This window comes from Physella acuta, unplaced genomic scaffold (assembly GCF_028476545.2).
Source record: "Physella acuta isolate Inbredline_101_S28 unplaced genomic scaffold, ASM2847654v3 ptg001297l, whole genome shotgun sequence".
NCBI lineage: Eukaryota > Metazoa > Mollusca > Gastropoda > Physidae > Physella > Physella acuta.
In genome coordinates, this window is record NW_026732812.1 from 314,251 (window position 1) to 330,714 (window position 16,464).

The following is a 16,464-nucleotide window of genomic DNA, read 5'->3' on the forward strand; positions in this document are numbered from 1 at the left end:
CTTTTTGTGCCAAAAACACATGCGGCCGCCATAGAAAGCTCCCTCCACTTTTGTCGGTCACCGGCAATTTTTGTTTTGGCAGTCCCCCATGACAGTCCTGCCTCTGCCTGCTGCTTCCCCGCCACGCTCCTTCCTTGCTTTCTTTTGCCTTGTGTCTTTTGTGCACTCGTCGCTCTCTTTCCCCACAAACCTAGCTACATCCTACCCGCTACCCCTACTCCGGAAGCCTATCTACGTTCTTCCGGTGACGCTAATCAGGAAGCCTGGCTATATAAATGGTCGCACATAAGAGATTTTAACATAAAACAAAAAGATTTCTTATTCAGTCGACAATATTTTGGAACTCGTCTGGACAGCCGATTATACAACTGAAGTGTACTTGGTCTACTAAATTACCGTGAGTATAAAATTGCAGGCTGATTAAAAGGTCGATAGATTAAGAGCATTTATAAATAAAGATATCAACCACTAATAAATAATTCAAGGCATATGTCCAAGATTTCGTACAGCTGCTGCTTATACCTGTTCCAATATTTTTTTTTGTATGAAACCGCTTGCATATTCACAGAGAGATAAAATGCATTAAACATATATGGTCTCTGTATTCGAACCGAAGCCAACGACTTGTTGCTGCTGTTGTTTTCCATTTCAAAATTGTTGTTCTGTTTTTATTATTGTGATTTAATAATTTTCATAACTATTTAATTAATATACGTAACTAATTTTGAACAACAGTACATCTCTGTAATTATAACCGTTTGATTTAATTAAAAAAAACATTAAGATTATTTGAAAAATGATCTTTCGTAGGGGGAAGGTCTATTCTGAAACAATCTCCGTAGCTCATGGACTTTTTCTCTTAATGGAACATAAACTTCCGTATTTAATAGTAAAATTTAAATGTTAGTAACTAGAATTTTTTTTTCAAAATTCACATTTAGCTTCTTTTTCTTATTTAATGTCAACAGTTATCTTTTTTTAACAGGTTTTGCAGTTAAGATGATTTTGGCTGTGACGGTCGCGTTGTTGGCTCTCGTGGTTTACAGAGCTGACGCTGCCTGTAGCAGATCAAACTGGTGGTCAAGCTTTGACAGGCAGGGACTATCGACTTGCAAAGATGGGAATGATTTCATCACGGGTTTTTATAGAAACGACAGAAGCAGTTGGAACGACGACTCCTTGGAGTTGTTGGAAGAAGCGGAATGTTGTAGTAGAAACTGGCCTTGGTCAAACTCTAAAACACAAATCGTGTACGCTGATTGGTGGCTAGCGTTTGACAGAGACAATACTTGGGCTCATTGTCCAGCTGGTTATTTCCTGCATGGTTTGTACAGAAGTGGAAACAACAAGGGCCAGTTATTTAACATTGAAGAAGGGAGATGTGCTAAACCAGCCGACCACCCCCCATACCACGGACACTGTTATGACCATGACATCGGTTTATGTTTTGATAACAAAGGCTTATGTAAATGTAACAACGACTACTATGTCGCTGGTATATATCGCGGTACTTGTGATAAACTCTTCTGCTTAGAGAAACTGAGGTGCTGCAAGACTGCAGGGGGGCCTGAAGGACTGGACGAGATGTACAAGGTGAAGACTCGCATCATGGACACCACGATGTCGGACATGTCTTATCTGGCTCATTATTTGGGTTACGGCTGGTGCTCGGGTTGTAGAGCACCGTATGTTGGAGAAGATTTTAGAAGACACGGCGACACTTGGCACGCTGATAAAAGTGGACGCTGTGAGGGCTTCATGAATGATAGACGTTTGAGCATTGCATACAGTGATTGGAGCTTTGCTATAAAAGACATCAAATTCGGAACCCCTGTGTTACAAGAGTTAACTCCCGAAACGATTGACTCTGGTCCCGTTTATAACAATGACCCGCATGATTCCGTCAAAACGGTCAAGAGATCTGAGACCAGTGTCCGTAGCGTCACCCACACGAAAACAAGCTCTTGGAAAGAGAGCCACGAGGGGGGTTTCCAAATCAGCTACACACCTCCTTCAGCCACAGGGGGTCCCGGAGGGTCGGTCCACTACACGTTCAACTACGAGACCACCACCTCGACATCAGATTCGACAAATAATCAGCAGACAAAAACCTTTGAGTTAACCGAATCGAAAACTTTGAAGCCGTATACCGCCGTTAAATGGAATCTTATGATGTTCAAAACTAGAAGATCAGTCACCTACACGGCCACTGTTTTAGTAAAGTTCTCCACCGAGCTTCAAGGTTTCCTGCGTTGGGGTGGAAAAGCAAACAGTATCGATACCAACTACCATTTCCAGCATCGGTTTAGCGGAGCTCGTCCCACGTTTAACTACAGATTCGGCGACGCCGGCACTCCCTTCTACACAGCCCTGAAACGACAAAGCGAAACCAACTCACAGCCTTGGCTGTGGAACGACTTGAGAAACGCCTACCCGTACGCACAAAATTTAATCAACGATCTGTGTAATGAAAACAGGTACGTCTTCACGGTTAATGGCAGGTTTGATGACGTCATTGGCACGCACACCGAGTTCCGTTGGGACGCTATACCGAATCGTCAAAAAAAGCGATCAGCCGACCGTGGCGAGGACGTGCCTGGTGTCATATACCAGAACTCCACTCACGTCGCCAAGGCTCTGCCTAACGATGTTCCACTGGTGAAGCTTGAGCCTCCTAAGGTCGATATCGAGGCCTACAACCAAACTCACCTCGAGAAGCTCCAGTTATCTGGTTAACTATATATATAATAAACTCAGCACTTCATATTTTTGCTTTGTCCTTTGTACTTAGTTCACACTGTCTGTTTGTTTTGTTTGTTTTTTCGTCATTTGTTTTATTGTGGGTTTGAGTTGTAGCAAGTCTTGTTACTCAATTTTAATCGAATGCAGCCATGTCGCTCAAGCTTTCGTTCTTCTTCCATCACAATGCAACGATATCTATTTTTTAGTCTAATTAGGTTATTTATTTTAAAAAAAAAAACACAAACGAACGCTACATCAATGAAATGTTCGTCAAGGATGGTTGAATTTTTTGTCTCAGAGTCGACCACGAACTAAGTAGCTAAAGATACCTATTTGTTTTTGGCAAATCTAATAACTTTAAAAAAAAATATTTTGACATTAGATTAGTCATTATGGGACGAAGTGGTCTAGCGGTAGAGAGCTGGACTGCTAACCCGTAAGTCTCGAGTTCGAATCCGGGTTCAAGTCAGTAGACCTTCACTGGGTACACCTATCTCTGATGTGTACCTAACATTAGGGAAAGTAAAGGCGGCTGGGCATAGTGCTGGCCACACTATCTCTTCAGGTTTGAAAGGGGAACATTTTTTAGTCATTAAAATGTAAGTAAAAGTGTATTAAGTTCAATAATCAAATGATAAATGGCAATGTTAAGTACTAGCTGTTGACGGTGAACCGCTATGGCTGGTTGACTTTCTTACTTGAGAATCTAGCCACGGACACAGAAGGCGCAGAAAATCGTCTTTTAATCGATCGGGTTTGATGTTAAGTAAAAATTTCATTCGTAGAACGAATAACTAAAATTTAGAAAGTAAAACACTTTTTAAAACATGTATAATACAATTTCAACTACATTTTAAATGCACTAAAAATAAGAAAATAATGTAAACTTTTTTTTAAAGGGATTTGTCGCTCATGAAATCTCTAACAAGCTATGAGGAATAATCTATAAAGTGTCATTGAAAAACAAATGCATAAAATACGTTTTAATAGCAAGCTTTAATGTAATAATGCATTAAAAAGTCGAAAATGTATGATTTTCTGTAAATATTGAATAATGCAATTTTAATAATTGATTAATACACTTTTATTTAAATAACTAGAAAGACAAGTACTTTTCAGTGCATTTTAATTATCCTTTGTTGTCAAAATGTCGAAACCAAAATCCCCCTTATTAGTGATATAGGGTTGGCCTATATGATGTGCTACGGAGGTAGTAAAGCTTTATGAAGTCAACTCAGATGGGTCGGCAATTTCTGACTTGTAGGCTTAATGAAAGGCGGTGAATGATGGAAAATACTTGATGGAAAACCTCTATAATGCCGTGTTTAATCAAAATAACGATGATTTATCGTTAATGTTGGTCATTATAGGCATAAGTATAACTTGTTCAGAACGAATGATCATATCTATAAGTGCAAGCCCAAGACACAGATCGTCTCACGGAGGGGCGAGGTTAATATTTTTTCCAGCATTATATATATATATATATATATATATATATATATATATATATATATATATATATATATATATATATATATATATCAGAGGCGTAGTGACCCTTTCCGGCGCCCGGGGGCAAACTGTCAACCGGCCTCCCCCCCCCCTACATATATTTTTTTATATTTATAATGCAAAACTGCAGCTAAAATGAACTTTTAATTTTTTTCTAACCCAATTTGGCGCCCCCCTAGGGTCGGCGCCCGGGGACATATGTACCCCACCCGCCCCACCTCGCTACGCCTCTTATATATATATATATATATATATATATATATATATATTAGTAGACTCTCTCACTAAATTTAAAATTAATTATTTATTAATCCATTTCCTAATTTAGTAATTTAACCTATTACATCATATCATGAGACAACCAATCACTCAAAAAAATTTGCTCTAACTCATTTCGGGTGAGATTTAGGCCTAAATATTTTGTTTTAAAAGCGTTTAGAGTTATCATCTGTTATGTTATTTATACCTTTAAAAACAAGTTAATAAAAAGTCTAGTGACAATTTAAGCGCAACTTCCTTATGTTATCTAAAAATAGATAGTGATCACAAAGACGTATAATGCTGGGGTGCGTTCAAGCTAGGAGAACGATCGGTTTGTAGGTGTTTATTTAAGTTTAAAATTTTTTGTGTGACCGAACGAAAGGATATTTTTGAAAACTTTCTTCGGCAATATTGTTCTAAATTATGACAGGAATCGATTGGTAAATGTTTCAAGTCGCTAAGTCGTCTGGTTGCCGAGATATGGGCAAAAAACTGCATTTTTTCGATGAATTTTGGCTTTTCCGGGATATCCACAATCATTCTAGGAACTTCATTAACATATTTGCTTTTGGAACTAGTCCTCAATATTGCTTCGTTGAGGAGGAGTTACGACTTAAAGCTGCAGACACACATCCATTCATCCATCCATCCATCCATCCAGAAATGACGAGTTAATAATCGCAATTGTCCGTATGGAAATTGCGCTAAAAAAACAGTACTTTAATTTTAAATATCTCTGTTTAGGTCTATTATCTTACCCAGTTACCCAGGTGTAGGTGACATTAATGTCGCTCTACACAAATAGGGCTTGTCCCGTTCTGGTGGTGACTTGGGGGGGGGGGGGGGATAACCAACTCAGAGTGAATATGGTGTCAGTTTTTAGATGGCTGTTCTAAACTTGCATATACAATTATACATATATACTGTTTCAGAAATAGATTTAAGTAAGTTACAGTGGTATTATGACAATAATTTTGTTTACTGATGGGGATCCCCCCAACCCCCCTCCCCCTGCCTACTTCACTGACAAGATACACCAGACCCGTATGATTCACGATTGGATTTTGTGAATACGCAAATGAAACTGGTCGAGTAAGGTACCTATAAAAAGGTTAAGAAGCACTGATTTTGGCGTGTTAAAATTATTGAATGAAACATTTAAAAAAAAAAAAAAAAAATTGCATGGAGCTCTTCAACAGGAAATCACTTTATACTATTATCTTGAAAGTGATTTTCATCACAAAAGACTTTATGTTTTTACCGGTGTCCGATAGCAGGACCCTTTCAAAGTCATGTCTCTAGGAACTCTTGGTGGACTGGTAGAGCTGTCTATGCAGGCAACTATTGGAGGTATGAATACGAAGTAATTAATCTGTATAGGCCTAATGATAATGAGACTAATATTTAAGTATAGGTTCGGTAATCTATCGTTTAAGGGGGTTTTGGTAAATGGACACCAGCGAGAAAAGTCTCAAAAAGGTATTTTAACAGTATTTGATAGAGATACTCACTAATTTTAAATTTCGTTATTTTTCGATTTAAACATTACCAATGGAAACTAGAGATCAATCTCTAATCAATCAAATACTTAATTTGTTGAAAATAAACTCATTTGGAGCTTAATTACTGATTTTTATTAATTGGCCACTCCAAGCATTGCAAGCCAAATAATCCGTGACAACCAGATCGCCATTACTTTTCTGAAGAGACGAACTCTGCAGGGTTGACCTTGCAGCTGATTTGATTTTAGCAGAATATGCACAGTACATTTGATTTTATTACCACATTTCTATTCGTATGGACACTGTCTTCGTCAGAATAAAAAATCACATAATGGAATTAGATCTAGATCTAGAATTTTTAAATATTTTATTTAATTTTTTTTTAAATGGAAGGGTGTTTAAAAAGGAAAACTAAATTCAAATTAATGAACAACATGTTCAAGAATATATAGTATAGATCTAATCTTTTTAAAGATATTCAATCCCATGCATGTTTTATTAACTAGTGTAAGTGTTTTAGCAATGCTTAATTAGGGCAATTCATAAAATATTGCGATGTCATTGTAAAATTAATCTAACCCTCTTCTCTCACTTCACTTGGGACAGGTGTGTTATTTACAAAGTTTTGTCTATGCTCAGTTTAAAATGTAAAGATTTGTAAGTATTTGATTTATTTTAAAAAACACTGCAATAGCATTCAAATTCATCAAGTTAGCGAAAAATACATTCTAAACAGCGTCACGGGCAGTGCGCGTGACAGACATCTCGCTCGCTTAGTTTTGTCAACCAGAAAAGTTAGCCTATCAAATACAATTAATTAGGCCTATAAAATAAAAAGAGGCCAATCGCATTAAAATGATCGCCTGTGAGCGAAGATATATGCAAATTACAAACATCGCTAGCCCGCCTGCGTTCTTTTGTCAACCAGCGAGAGAAAACTCACAGCACAGTGTGAGCATGCGCTAAATCTAGTCCAAGTACTTGGTTATCCCAAGTTATAATTAGTATTGTAGGTCTAGATTAATATAAAGTTCACATTAAATGTATTTAATTAAGATGTGTGTCTATTTGATTTTAAAAATGTCAGCCGTCACAAAATTACGGACCCCCCCCCTTACGAGTGTGACGTCATTTATGGACGAACCCAAATGAGATCAACCAGAATAACTGAAATTAGATCCTATGGCATTTTAAAAATAAATAGTATTTTGAAAAAGAAAAAAAAAATTAAAAAAAAAACAACTTCTAAGCCAAGCAGACCCATACTAAGACAATAGTAAATACATCATTATGTATGCTTTTCAAAAGCCTTGACGGTATGGCATCCCCCCTCCCCACAACTAGACAACGTTGAGAGGTCATTGTGAAGGCCTATAGCATACGTCAACTGCTATTTGAGATAGCTGATGACGTCACTTTATCTCCCCCCCCCCCCTCAACCACCTTGCGGTATGAACGCGTGGGCCTACTTGGGGTCACAGTGAGTTCAAGAAAGCCCTATTTACTCCAGTTGTTAATTTTTTATCTCCCCACTCCATGAAATAATTGTAATTGACCATCTACGCATTTCACATTGTTGGTGACGTCACTAGCCTTTAATTTTTTTCTCATGAACGCAAGAAAGGCTGGCTTTTGCAAATTTCGTGTTTTTTTTTAAATCTGTGTTTCTCCCAAATTCAGTATCACTGGCTAACAGTTATATATTCTGCTAGAACAGTTATCCTTAAAATAGGTAACAATATTAAACAAAACTGTACTCGCGTGCGATCCTAGTCCTTATAATACAGTTTATGTAGGTCCATCTCTAGACTACACGGCGAGTTCAAATAAGCCAAAAAAAAAAACCACGTGTAGCCTAAACTAAATTTTAAACTAATCGTAAAAAAAAAAACAATGAAAAAAAAAATGACGTCACGCCAATGATGGGTAACCCTAGCCTATGCTAGCATAGATGTACCATGTACGCATGTGTGATGGGTGGAAAACAGATCAACGGTAAAGAGGCACCACGAGAACCGGCGAGACAAGTTTTATACGTCCTAACGGGTTCACGAGTCACTGCGAGACTAGCGATTGGATAGGACTTACCCAGGTTCGAATCTCGCGACACCCGAAAGGAAAAAAACCCTGAGAAGCAAGATATGCCGGTTTTTAAAGATATTTCCCGGCTATTCATCGAAATTCCCGGTTTCCCGGCTGCGTGGGAACCCTGTAAAGTTCACATTAAATGTATTTAATTAAGATGTGTGTCTATTTGTCATTTGATTTTTCAAATGTCAGCGCATAAAAATTGATTACCCGAGAGCGAGAATTAGGCATATGCCTATGCATTCCAAACATCGACACAGACCAAGTGTGACACACGACTCGCTCGCTCGCGCTGGTTTGTCAGCGAGAGAGGCTTCGCCCGCCACAGCGCGGGCACAGCACACACATACATGTCCTAGTCCATGCGTACTTGGTTTACTAAATACTAATTAGTAATGTAAACTTAGACCCAACGCTAAAATCATTTAATTTATCTATCAGGCCTCTAAAATCGTAATAATATTAACTTTACTAAGCCTAATATTAAATAAATGTATCAACGAAGACCAGTGAAAATAATATTATAATTAGCCTAATTAAAATTTATAAAATCAATAAGAAGTAAAACAAATTAATTAAGCTATAACAAATTTAAAAACAAATAATTAGGCCTAAATATTTTTACTAAATAAGCACATAAAGACCAACGCTCACTACTAGATCTAATTCCAGGGAACAACAAAAAAAATAAAATAACAGATCGTTGTGGTTTTAGAGTCATAGTATAATCCAAAAGCAAAGTGAAATATCCATAATTAGGCTTAATTAGTCTAATTACGCTAGCAAAATAAGCTGAAAAGTGTGTCAAGTGAAAAGAAAACACAATTATATAAGCAGCGAGAGGATACTACTGTACAGCTTCCGTAACAATAGCGATGACGTCACAATAAAAAAACACGTGCTTTCAGTGACCTTTTTAGGAGGCCGATTTCTTAAAATCGGCACATAATATTTGCATTTTTTTTTCACTAAACCATCAATCTAATAATACCCTACCTTACAGTGCCATTTAGACACCTAATAGTCCTTTATTTAAAGTTTTTAAACAACTCAAACTATACCCATGTTTACGTTTGACTTCCCTGGTCGGAAGCAAATTTAAAAAAAAAAATTCTGCCAAAAATAGGTTTGACATCTTCAGATAGCTTAAAATACGCGAAAAAAACGCCATTTTTCGCGTGATAATTATTTTTAAAATTAATGTTAAGGTGGTCTCTCGAACAAAGCAGAAAAAATTGCCCAATCGTAGGCCAAGGTGTGGTAGCCATTTTCTGGTTAGCAACCAAGGACGCTTTCAAGTTAGTGAGTATCGCTAGTATTTGAGTATTTGACTATTTGTCCCATTTGAGAGGTCCATAAATTTATAAATAAATTAATTTAAAAATCACGCACGGCGTAGATCTAGTTACAAATTAATATGGTTATAAAATTCTGCCTGTCTGTTTTTTTTTCGGACTTTACTAAAGATTGGATGTATTTGATGCTTTTAATTAATTTTAATAATATTTTCGGTAACTAGGCCTAAATAAAAATTAAAAAAAAGCAAAAACAATTTGGTTTTCACGTGTAATGGCGACATAAACAATGGCATCCTGCTATTGGATAGGCCGCCATAAATTTTATTGTACACATTGTAAGCTCAAAATACTAATAGAATTTAAAAACTTGATCTGCAAAGTTTTGTAAACAAATAGTTATCGATCACTAAGTTACTATACATACAGCCAATCAATATTTGTCTTACGAAAGTGAAACATCCGGTTATAACTTAGGCTTGATGAAAATAAATAGAAATGTAGCCTTAAACTCAACAAATTATTTTCAAATTCTCTGGATTTGCAACTTTTATAGCATTTATTCTAAAAATACAAAATTTCTAAATTAATTTTAGGCTTAAGTTTTTTTTTTAATTTTTTTTATGGTCTAAATCTAAAAAGCACGTTTTTATTCCATGTCAACAACATTATGGAAGGAATCTCGTCAACTCGCTGGTGTCCATTGCGAAACGCTAGAAAAATGAAATAGCGCCTCTACCTAGATCTACCCCCTACTCATCTAGATCTAGAAGATCTAGATCTAGAGTAGATTTCCTCTGATCGGTCAACTCTCGTAACGGTCATCGTCTGTTTATTGCTTTGTAATATAATTATTTGGATGTTTTATATGAAATTACCGGTATCTGCCATCTGCTGTACGTGTACACATGTCCATTTCTAAATATATTCAGGTCAAGTTCTTTTGTTTTCTCCTTCTGGAAGACAAGTTTTTAAATTTTTAAGTTCAGGTATGATGTCAGCCGGTAATCCCAGTTCCCCCGGATGAAAACACTAGGTCTGGGATGAGACGAATAAAACCAACCAATCAAAGCTGTTTATAATTAGGTTAACTATAAATAGCTTCTACATATGTGCGGGACACTGTAAATACTATAACTAAGGCTACTAAAGCAACCTGAGAGGTTAAATGGGGGTGATCGCAGCTTGGCTGACGATTCGGGTTGTTTTCCTCGCTGCGTAACCAATGACTTGAGCTAGACTAGCCTAGATCTAGATGCTCTATATTTTAAGCTTTATTTTTCAACGGTCAAATAAACTATGGTTTACAAAAACGAATGTTTTCTAAACTAAACAAACATTACCGGATAATTTCCGATGCTATATAGATTACCCTAGGTATAGCAGTTAGGTCAAGATTCTACTTTAGAAAGATCCAGACACTGCTGTATTTCTAAGGCACATTATGTGTCTTTTTTTTCTTCAAGAGAAAATACTAATAATAAACCTATAGAAATACTATTCTCTAAAAATGATAATAATTTTTTTTTTTAAACTAAAATACCTGGGTTATAAGCATTTCAGACAAAAATGAATGAGTTAAAAAAAAAAACCCAAATAAACATTAGTATAAATAGTGTTGCTCTTACATGTTGATAGAATAGACCAATGGACCCAACGTGTTATATATGACCTTTATGTTTTACAATACTGTACGTGTGTTCATGATTTAATAATTCATGAATAGGCCTGGTAATTATGATTGAAAATTGATTACAAGCCAGCTTATTAATTCAGAGCAGCCAGCTTTAATTTTTATGCTGCAAGCAGGCATAGACATTTTTAAAAGATTGTTTAAAATTTTTCAGCTTCAGAGCCTTGGCCAGAAGATGTTATTCTTTATCAACAGTATCAACGTAAGTTTCTTTTGAGATTTGACTCATAATAATTGCCTTAATGAACATTTAATCATTTTATTTTAGATTGCTGTCTTCATTTAAACACTTGGTATAATGTAGGGACTAGAAGTCTAAATTCAGTTGAATGCTTAGGAATTTGTGCCATCTGTACAGCTTATGAATCTCAGTTAGGTGTGCCAACTATATTTGTAATAATGAGTGTTTGATAACATGTAGACAGATGTTTTTTTTTTTAGAAAAATCAAACTTCTAAATATCATGTAGATAAAGTGTTACCACCTATACAGTATAGGTAATCTTTTGATTGGACTCTACTCAGTAAACAATTTAAAAAGTCAGCCAGTAACTGGTAAAGCCATAAGATCAGCTCTACACAGTTGCAAGTCAGCTATCCTTTGAAAAAAATTTGATTTACTGCTACATTTATGTTTTTCACTGTACTAATATCACTGTTTGTATAATGTAATGTATCTTAACTTATTTTTTTTAAAATTATTTTTTGCTGGTACCACTGTCTGGAACTGAAATCAATACTCACAGAAATCACTTTGATACAATCATTGAAGTACCAAAACATTCATTAACAACATTGACTGATTCACGAGTTATCTATATTTCTAACAGTGGAGCAGATAACTTTGCCTGACTATGCACAGTGCCTTGCAGTGGAGACTTTCTTACACATGTGTGGTCTCAAGTTTCGTGTGGAACAAAGAACAAATGCAGAAGAGATGTCACCATCCGGTAATATACTGCCCCATTAGGTTGGCTGTACCAATAGTCCTAGCCATGGGGTAAATTTGATTCTAACTATCTTTATTTATCAACACTTGCAGGGAAAGTACCTTTCATTCAAGTGGGGCCTTATTTAGTTTCTGAGTTTGAGCCAGTGGTAGGATTTGTCAATACAAAGGTAATTTTTCGTTATAAAGTTTGTTGTATCATCAAGTTTTAAATTGGGACGGCATGGTCAACTGCTAACCTGAAAGTCTCTAGTTCAAGTCCTGGGGAGACTGTAGGGTGCCCCTGATTCCATCCAGCTCTGATGGGGGTACCTGACTCAAGTTGGAGAAACCAAGGCGGCTGGGCATAGTGCTGACTACACTATCTACTTGAATGCAGAGGTCATTAAACAGATGAACTCTACTTCATCTGCCACATGTGTTTTGGGCATGAATGGGAAGAGATGATAATGAAATTTTTAATAAGTCTGTATTGGTCCAATTCATTTTTATTTATAATAGATCTGCCATTCTTTTGCTTCTAGAAAATTTAAACCATGATTTTTAGTTATCAAGAATTAAAATATTTAATTAAAATAAACAGGGCTTCTATCTAACTCGAGAAATGCCAGACAATGAAAGATCAGAAATGAGAGCCTACATGTCAATGATTGAAAATATTCTTGGCAATGCTGAGGTAAGATACTTATATAGAAATTTGTTATTACTTCATTTCACAGAAAATAATTAGACTACATTACAAATGATGTATATTACATTTTTTGTTTTGTTTAGCTGTACATGGCTTGGCTGAATCCTGAAATTGCAAATGAGGTATTTATACATACATTTTTACGCACATTAAGTGTTTACAACCTACTAAATTTTGTGAAACAGTTATCACCAAGTATGTTTCTCTAAAGTGTCCAAATATTTTAAGACAATTTGATAAAATTAAATACTAAATTGTAGAGCATATAAGCAAGTTAGAGTAATTATTTTTTAAACACATTTTTCATTGTATCAAAGCTCTTATTATTTTTTAAAATTGTTTTCACATTTTTCTTTCGGTGACTGATGTCATGAATTTTACTATATTCAGTAAGCTACTTAATGTATCTTCATAACACTACTCCAGTCCATGTGTATGTTTTAGGTGACTAAACCGCGCTATGGTTGTTCATATCCTTGGCCTTTGAGTTGGATCCTACCCTGGAGAAAACAGAAAGAAGTTCGAGCAAGGTTGAAAGCTAATGAGTGGTCTAATAAAACTGTTCCAGAGGTAGTTTTTAATTGAATACTTTCTGTTTCTTTTTTACAAGCTTTTATGTAACTTGCTTCCTCGCTCTGTTCATCATCAGTCAGTCTAGATCAAAACGCCTGAGCGAAATTTCGTTTCAAAGTTGGCACGTGGGTCAAGACATGAAGACAATGCAATCTGACAATAGACTTGGCTTAATTGGATGCCTAATTAATTTTTTATGAATCAATTAAAATTTTGTCTAAATTAGTAGGCTGTCCTATCCAACTATTCCGCACTTTTATATGTGCATTATCATGTTCATCAGGTGCCCAATGGATTTTAGTCTAGCAATTCTATTTAAATAATTTTTTTTTATTAAAGAACTGAAATAATTCATAAAAAACGTTTTAATAACAAGCTTTCATGTAATAATGAACTAAAAAGTAGAAAATAAATGATTCTCTTTAAATATTTTATAATACACTACCAGTTAAATAACTGTTAAAAAAAAGCCTGAATTGTTACAAACTCTTCTCAGGTGTGTGAGGAAGTGAAGGTGTGCTGTCAGGCATTATCAGAACGACTAGACAAGAAGGAATTCTTCTTTGGTGCTAAGTAAGGCCAGATTCTTTACAAGTTTATGTTTATTTCTTTATTTTAGTTTCAAAATAGAAAGACTGTATGTGACCAGTATCAGAGACCATTCTGCTCTGTTTCATACTTACAAGAATATACTCTAATTATTGTTATTACTCACTGTATTTGCTAATGTACTTTGCTTTATGCAGTGTTATATTTGATTGTTGAAATGCCTGGTGTAATTTGTTTTATAATTCAAGTAACTCATCAACGTTTTTCCTTTTTGTTCCTTGCAGATCAATGGGCCGCTGTCAAAGTTTTCCACTCTCCTTGGTCACCTGCCATTCTTTTCAGCTGTTCCCTATTCCTTCTTATCCTTTCAGCCTCTTCCAGCATGAAATTTCAGTATCTACATGCATTTTCTTACAGCATTTCCATCCGAATACAATTTTTTTAATACAAATATAAATATCTGCTTGTAATTTTAAGATGTATTTAATTTTTAAAAGTAAGTTTTTATTTTTGTTTCTAGACCCACAGAATTAGACGCCATGGTCTTTGGTCACCTGTACACACTTGTGACAACAATTTTACCTGGAGGATATTTCACATCAGTAGTTCAGGAGTTCAGCAACCTGGCCATGTTCTGTAAAAGGATAGAGGATAAATACTTCAAGTTAGGATTTGATTAAATAATTTAGTAGCTTTTTGGTGATGCAAAATATTGTTCTTTCACAATATGGATTGTACTTTCCTTTCTTTAAAATCTATGAAAGGACTATCTCAGACTATAAAAATGCAACTTTTCAAAACTATTTAAAGTCAGTTTAAAGAAATTTTTACATTCATGTAAATAAAAGTAAATAATTAACATTACCAAGGATTGTAACTGTGGTTTGAGTACAGTTTATTTGTATAGTTGATATCTGACCATGCCTAGCAAACGCCTCATTTCCAGAGTCAAAGACAAGGATTTCATGAAGACATGTGGCTTTAACTAAGACTGTTAGATCTTATTAAAGTTTATTTAAACAAAAACTTAACTCAATTTTTTTTTCCTTGCAAGTTAATTTAATTATTTTTTTTTTCATCTCATTACTTTTGATCTGAACATGGCACATTAAATGTGGCATGGGTTGATTGACTCTTGGTAGATTTGTTCAGAATTTTTTGTTTATGTTTGAACAACCATGAGTAAAGTAGCTTTTGGTTCGTAAAATTATTTTTATCAGATTCCTCATTTTCAATAATGTATCAAATAAATGATGTAAAAATGTAACTCAAATGTTTCATTAACATTGATTGTTTAAATGACAAGTTGATAGTTAATTTAAGTACAAGTTAAAATGAGCAGCAGTTTGGTATTACATATATGTTCAGTATTAGTGTTCGCTAACCTAATTCAATATGACAGACTGTTTCAGGGATATGTACATCATTTTGATGCTGTTTGCTGTCCAATCAATACTTTTACAAACACTTTTAAATATCCTTTAGAATAAAGGCCAGTTGTACTTTAGGATTAGTGCGAAGTAACTTTTCTGTGAAATGAAGATTCAGTCCAAACCTTCTAGTAAACAGCTGTGTTTTGATAACATCAGGTGACTCATCCCTTTGTTTACCTAGCTTTAAGCTATGAGGCATTTCAGTGGACACTTATAGTTTGTTGTCTTGCTCACGTCACTTAACCCCAACTTGTCTCCTGGCAATGGTGTCTTTTAAAAAGTCTCAGTTTACAACGGATAATTTAAATATAAATACATCATTGCATGACAGTGTAGTTTGTTGGCTAGAAGAAATCTTTAACTTTGTTCACCCCTGGTTGAATGTTGGTTTATTGTATTACTTTTCTTTTAGAATAGTTCACTTTGGTATAACTAAAATTATAATCAAGACTAGGAAGGTAATTATTTTGAAATGGTGTTGTATTACATCTTCTTCTGCTTGAAACTAGAGTTTGACCACTTAGTAAATGACTTTGATATATTATTCAATGTTTAATATTTTATTATAGAGGTCGACAGCATTAGCTGTTAATTAAAAATGTGATGTTTAACAAAGTAAATACTGACAACCTTACCTTGTTCGTTGTTTTAGAAGTTACAAGATCATTACATTATTCCTATTTTAACTACTGCACATTAAGTTGTAGTTAAGGTAACCTTTAAAACACTAGCACACTTTTTAACCATGTTATCTCAGTACCATTGTATTTATTTCTCATGTGATTTAAATTAAACATTCTTCCACATTTTTTCTTGTTTTATTGTTAAAATCTTTGTCTAGGTTATTAAGCAGTTATTCAATGAAGTTTACTAAACATTATTGTTCATCCTTTAATAATCTGTTTTGAGCAATGTTTCCATTTTGAGATGATGCTCAAGCAAGATGTGTTTAAAAAGTTTTTTTACAAAGGGATGGTTTAAATATGACTATTCAGTCTGATTGCTGTAAAGTTGCAATTTTTTTGTCAAGACAAAGTTGTTTGAAATTAATGAGCTGTTAGTCTCGAGTTCAAACCCGCGGGCATATGAGGCTCGTTAGGTGGGGACAGCCACTCTTCTAGGAGAGACAACTCCAAAATTAAACAACTGCTGCCTTGTCGTTTGGTCTTGGTTT

The 16,464-nt window shown here is 35.1% G+C and overlaps 2 protein-coding genes across 2 annotated transcripts; both read left to right on the top strand.

Moving 5' to 3' along the window:
• The first annotated feature begins 274 nt into the window (after window positions 1–274).
• On the top strand, window positions 275–2,764 carry LOC131958170 (uncharacterized). Its single transcript, XM_059323040.1, has 2 exons — window positions 275–397; window positions 986–2,764. Exon 2 carries the CDS (start codon window positions 1,000–1,002, stop codon window positions 2,734–2,736), a length of 1,737 nt encoding a protein of 578 aa, XP_059179023.1. The 5' UTR covers window positions 275–397; window positions 986–999; the 3' UTR covers window positions 2,737–2,764.
• A 3,005-nt stretch (window positions 2,765–5,769) lies between these two features.
• Window positions 5,770–16,100, top strand: LOC131958171 (metaxin-2). Its single transcript, XM_059323041.1, has 9 exons — window positions 5,770–5,868; window positions 11,251–11,298; window positions 11,926–12,045; window positions 12,138–12,214; window positions 12,628–12,720; window positions 12,819–12,857; window positions 13,180–13,305; window positions 13,805–13,881; window positions 14,378–16,100. Exons 1-9 carry the CDS (start codon window positions 5,811–5,813, stop codon window positions 14,535–14,537), a joined length of 798 nt encoding a protein of 265 aa, XP_059179024.1. The 5' UTR covers window positions 5,770–5,810; the 3' UTR covers window positions 14,538–16,100.
• The last annotated feature ends 364 nt before the right edge of the window (window positions 16,101–16,464 follow it).

What these genes read in the sequence shown, in the direction of transcription:
- LOC131958171 (XM_059323041.1), top strand. Translation starts at nt 5,811, where the DNA reads ATGTCTCTAGGAACTCTTGGTGGACTGGTAGAGCTGTCTATGCAGGCA. An exon ending in AGAAGAGATGTCACCATCCG is followed by an intron (nt 12,046 to 12,137) that starts GTAATATACTGC and finishes CAACACTTGCAG; the next exon opens with GGAAAGTACCTTTCATTCAA. An exon ending in CTAATAAAACTGTTCCAGAG is followed by an intron (nt 13,306 to 13,804) that starts GTAGTTTTTAAT and finishes AACTCTTCTCAG; the next exon opens with GTGTGTGAGGAAGTGAAGGT.
- LOC131958170 (XM_059323040.1), top strand. Translation starts at nt 1,000, where the DNA reads ATGATTTTGGCTGTGACGGTCGCGTTGTTGGCTCTCGTGGTTTACAGA.